Raw genomic sequence first — 3,709 nt, 5'->3', positions numbered from 1 at the left:
CTTTCTGCTTTATAAAAATCAAAAATTTTAATTAAGAATTTGACAAATTTGTCAAGTGCACAGAATAGGTCCGTTAATGTATTAAGTATATCAATAAAGGAAGTTTTCAATTGATTTCACCGTTCTAATATCACTTTAAAATTTTGATGTTTTCTACAGTTGGGAGATATGCTTGACGTATTGAATGGTTGATAGATATCTATAATACGACAAATTTTTAGAATGTGTTGTGCATTTGAAAGTTAATAAAATATATACAAAATTTATGATATAGTAATATCGACAGTGTCGGAATTGTTATAATATCACTAAAAATATGTAGTTTGATCACAAATTTTCGTTACAAACTGCGAGTTTGGAACTAACGACGCAAACCCACTAAAGCTTTATTATTTTTAAGCTTTGGATTTATTAACCAAAAAATGAATACGTAAATTTTGTTTTCATTATTGTATTAGGATTGTATTACAATATATATTAAATTAAATGCGACTTAGTGCATGAAATACATATTATTTATTTTGATCCAATTTTAAGTTTAATCCATCCAAATAAAAAATTTTACAACACATACAATTTTCGTACAAATGTGGTAACACTAATGTTTGGGGAATTTATATGAATTTCCCTATCACAATGAACTGACATATCTGTCATGTTTTCTCTCTTTCGCCAATCGTCAAGTTTCCGGTACGTACGCGATTTTTGTGCTCATTAATACAAAATTTAAATAAATAAATATAAAAATGAAAACAAATGCTAAAAATTTTAGTTGAATTCCACCAAAAATATCCCGTAAAAATTTTATAAACAAAAATTGGCTCTTAAACTTGGTCGTAACAAAAGATGTTTGTGGATAAAAAATCGTGAAAAAAACAAAACAACTGAAATGTCTTACTAAAAAGTAGTAATTCGAAATAAATAGCATTTGTTATCATTTTTGTGAATAGTATTAGACATTTCTTTTTTATATTTTTAATGTGTTGAAAGATTTCAAGTTGCTAACTTTTGGTTATTAATTGTTTACATAGATAGTAATGGCTGATACACAAGCTAAACCAGCTGCTGCACCTGCCGCTAAAGCCGCAAAGGCTCCAAAAGCTAAGGCACCAAAGCCTGCTAAAGCGCCAAAAATCGAAAAGACCACTGAAGTCAAATCGGCACCAAAATTGAAACGTCATGGACGTCTATTTGCTAAGGCCGTATTCACTGGATACAAACGAGGCTTGAGAAATCAACACGAAAGTCAAGCTATCTTGAAGGTAACAACAAAATTAATATAAAATTTATTGTTAACTAAAATGAACAGTTTTTTTTCTCAGATTGAAGGTTGCCGCAGAAAGGAACATGGTCGTTTCTACATTGGCAAGCGTTGCGTGTATGTCTACAAAGCTGAAACTAAAAAGTGCGTACCACAACATCCAGAACGTAAAACTAGACTTCGTGCAATCTGGGGTAAGGTAACACGTCTACATGGTAACACTGGTGCAGTGCGTGCACGTTTCAACAGAAATCTGCCCGGTCAAGCAATGGGACATCGTATTCGCATTGTAAGTTTGATTTATTATTGTGTATGTGTGTATGAGTGATGTGGCCAGTAATTTGGAAAATGACTCTTTAAATAGATTTCAACCACTTAAGAAGTGTGGTGTGTTGAATAGGCATTTTTTTAATTGCCACAGTGAAAATGAGAATTTGTAATAGTTTATTATATGTTTTATAAATTAAAATATAAATTGTGAATTTTTTCTTTTTTGCAGATGTTGTACCCATCAAGGATTTAAGTTAAAATTTAACTTTAATTGACCCAACAAATTGCTTTTTTTTTTTAAATAAAACTACATTTGAAAAACTTTATGTGAATTATTGTTAATGGATTCATTATAAACACACTAGATTAAAAAGCAAATATAATCTAAGGAATACATGCGAACCAGCAACAATATTTTATTTTTAGGAATATCAGACGCTGATGAATTACTGATTTAAAATACATTGAGTCACTTATGGTTAATGAAATCAATTTAGTCGAGTTAGCCATAAACATCGACTTTTATACCAAACACGATTACACAACTTATTTTTCTAATGCAACACAAATTATGATAGACATTCAGTTTACCCTGGAACTATGTTCTCTTATTTGGAGACTTACTTCATATAATTTTGTAATAGTGAATAGTTTTTGGGCTTTAAAACTAACATTGTATCAAGAAGACATAAGAATAAAAGTACTGTTCAGTTATTTCTGAGAATTGTGCAAAACAGATGTCCGGCTTGAGGCTTTCATTAAAAACGTTATTCCAGAGTTGTTCTCTTGGCATATAGGTAGAAAGCTATAATAATTGAAAGTAAATTCGTTTTATTTTCGCTAAGCAATGACCTATTAAAAATATGATAAGAATAAGAACAAGGACACTCGGGGTCTGAGCACTTAAAAGTTAAGCAATTAGCAGGGTCTAACAGAATAACAACTGAATTCGCTAGATATTTAATACGGAACCTACGGGTATACGGAACCCTTATTAGACGCGCAGTTACATTGATGCATGGGTAAAACTAAATTCAAAATCATTCCTACTGGTTGTAGTCATCTACAATTAGAGTTTGAAAACGATCAATCTTAAATACGTTATTTGAGTACCTAAAGGTTTTTTGTGAAAAAAAGAAACAAATTTTAGTTTTGAGTTTTTTTACTTCTGGTCAAAGCGCTTTGTTATTTCAAAAAGTTTAGAGAATTTTAAACAACCAAGTAATAAAGTTGAAAATTTTTAATATCATTTTGTGAATGAATTTACAAATTATATATTAACATAAAGATTTTATATTAAAATATGTGCTACTATTTTGCAGTTTAAATTTTGAGTTACTAATTTTCAGCTACTAAAATGCCTAAATAAAAGCACTTATAGAAGTGCGAAATGTAAAAATTATTTAATATTCTGGAATACATTGGTCCATATATCTTTCTACTTTCTATTATTATGTTTTTACTTATGGTATCTCTATGATAGACTTTCTGTGTCACACATAGAGCGGTTCAGCATGACAAAAGTCAATGCAGGCGTGCTGCATTGGGGCGAATGATCTATAAATTATTGATTTCTGATGTGTTTCTCTAACTAATAAAACAACTATTGTTACATATGATGATGGTACTGAATAGTTAGCATCTATAAAAACCGCTAAAGAAGCATCACAATGCTGACAATGTATAATTCAAATATTAACGTTAATGTGGAAAGGACTGTACAAGTTACTTTCACGAGCAGAAAAGATGATACACCATGATATTAATTATGGTATATAAAACTGTTATCCAAAAATAATATAGTGAAACATTTGCTTAAGCATTTTGACAGATGGCTCAATTGGAGTAAACATATGGTGTCAAAGCAGTATTAAAACCTTTGTGGGCAATAATGGAGCACATCAATTCACTCAAATTTCAAAATTATACAAAAGTATCAATCCCAAACAAATATTCTAAAAGATGTGAATATCTTGTCTATGTTCAAGGAAGTTAGACGTACTCTACAAAAGAACCTCAAAGACTGAGTGACCGCATCAACTAAGTTGCAATAATTTTACTGGATAGAACTAATGACGTGAGAAGACTATAAAAGTAACAAGTTGTAGACCTAACACAGAAATTTAACTGTAATGTTAAACTTTAATGGCACGTTTAAATTACTATATGTTAAGTTAT

General features: G+C 30.1%; 1 protein-coding gene across 1 annotated transcript; it reads left to right on the top strand.

The window, feature by feature from the left end:
• Nucleotides 1-606: 606 nt before the first annotated feature.
• Nucleotides 607-1,833, top strand: LOC119677953 (60S ribosomal protein L35a-like). Its single transcript, XM_038089539.1, has 4 exons — nucleotides 607-690; nucleotides 1,032-1,262; nucleotides 1,323-1,550; nucleotides 1,761-1,833. Exons 2-4 carry the CDS (start codon nucleotides 1,038-1,040, stop codon nucleotides 1,782-1,784), a joined length of 477 nt encoding a protein of 158 aa, XP_037945467.1. The 5' UTR covers nucleotides 607-690; nucleotides 1,032-1,037; the 3' UTR covers nucleotides 1,785-1,833.
• Nucleotides 1,834-3,709: the final 1,876 nt, after the last annotated feature.

This window comes from Teleopsis dalmanni, chromosome 2 (assembly GCF_002237135.1).
Source record: "Teleopsis dalmanni isolate 2A chromosome 2, ASM223713v2, whole genome shotgun sequence".
Classification (NCBI taxonomy): Eukaryota; Metazoa; Arthropoda; class Insecta; order Diptera; family Diopsidae; genus Teleopsis; species Teleopsis dalmanni.
This window is presented reverse-complemented; position numbering and strand designations above follow the sequence as displayed.